Source organism: Salvia hispanica, chromosome 2, assembly GCF_029641045.1.
Source record: "Salvia hispanica isolate PSC_SH4W2 chromosome 2, Shi_PSC_v1, whole genome shotgun sequence".
NCBI classification, from domain to species: Eukaryota; Viridiplantae; Streptophyta; class Magnoliopsida; order Lamiales; family Lamiaceae; genus Salvia; species Salvia hispanica.
The window spans coordinates 17,293,038-17,294,337 of NC_142693.1; the positions used below are offsets into that span (position 1 = coordinate 17,293,038).

General features: G+C 47.3%; 1 protein-coding gene across 3 annotated transcripts; it reads left to right on the forward strand.

Annotated features, from left to right (window-relative positions):
- Nucleotides 1–244: 244 nt before the first annotated feature.
- LOC125201951 (uncharacterized) lies at nucleotides 245–1,300 on the forward strand. Of its 3 annotated transcripts, none has more exons than XM_048100250.2 (2): nucleotides 245–558; nucleotides 667–1,300. In XM_048100250.2, exon 2 carries the CDS (start codon nucleotides 700–702, stop codon nucleotides 1,219–1,221), a length of 522 nt encoding a protein of 173 aa, XP_047956207.1. In that variant the 5' UTR covers nucleotides 245–558; nucleotides 667–699; the 3' UTR covers nucleotides 1,222–1,300. The 3 variants fall into 3 exon arrangements, with proteins under 3 accessions (XP_047956207.1, XP_047956206.1, XP_088920565.1); XM_048100249.2 differs by having other exon boundaries at nucleotides 251–554; XM_089064439.1 differs by lacking the exon at nucleotides 245–558 and having other exon boundaries at nucleotides 643–1,300.

Sequence of the window (1,300 nt, forward strand, 5' to 3'; positions counted from 1 at the left end):
AAAACCAAAACCAAAACCAAAAACGGCTACTCTATTATTCCCTTCCCCACGCCTGAAAACATTTGGTCTCAGACATCCCCAACTAAACAGAATAATCAATCAAAATTTATCAGCTTTTCATCATAGAAAAATAACATAGAATTAATATTTACATCGCCTTGAATTGTGAGTGCCACATGGGAAAAGCTTACCCTCGACGTATGTGCCTGCTTTAATTTGACTTAGTTATGGCCGGCGACATTTTCAAGAACCATTTCTCATTAAATAATCACACCAATTTATTTATTCCCAAAGCCCCTCTCTATTATATACTAGTATGAACTAATCAATGAAATTATTATCAACACTATTCTTTATCTTAATTACCCAAATTAATTCTCTCTCTCCTCTCATCTTTCTATCATTCCACTTGTTCTATTTTGTCTTTACTTAAAAAAAAATTCCCTCTCTCGCTGGCAAAAACTCACCGGCGGCGGTTGTTGTATTAATATTGAATCACAGAGGCGGTGGTGGCGGCTTTGATGGCGGCCTAAGCATTCATGTGATTCACGAGAGTGAGTGCGTTCATACTCTTCTTCTGTTTGCATTAATTCGTTGCTTCTTGATTATAAATCTCTGATTTTGTTGATTTTTTTTTGTAAAATGGGGGAAATCATGGGGTTTCAGGTGAGGACGGTGTGGGACATCCTTGGGGAGAGAATGGACGGCGTGGATCGCGCGGCGAGGAGGCCCAGTTTGAAGGAACGGCTCGGATTGAAGGGGCTGGGCTGCTGTGGGCCGAGTTGGGGCCTTGGGCCCACTTCCATGAGCGTGATTGGTGATGATGACGTGGATGGTGAGGGTGTAGGTGGACGTGAATTATCACCTGATCCGGTGCCGGTTTTGGCGCCGTGCGTGCCGCAGTCGCCGGGGATGAACCTGGCGGCGGCGCTGGCGGCGGAGAGGCAGATCAGGGCGGCGCTGGATTTGGCGGGAACGCCATCGAGGGTGTCGTTGATGACGCTGCTGGAGGAAACGGACGGCTGCGATGGGGAGGTGAGGAGGAGGGAGGAGGGGGAGGGGGATTCGGTGTGCTGCGTGTGCATGGGAAGGAGGAAGGGAGCGGCGTTCATTCCATGTGGGCATACTTTTTGTAGGGTGTGTTCCAGGGAGCTGTGGTTGAACCGAGGCTCCTGTCCCCTCTGCAACCGCTTCATTCACGAGATTCTCGACATTTACTGATTCATAGGTCGGGGGTTCGACTCATTATTCATGTAAAAATACATTCATCAGCGATATATTTGATGTCATCGTCTACTCA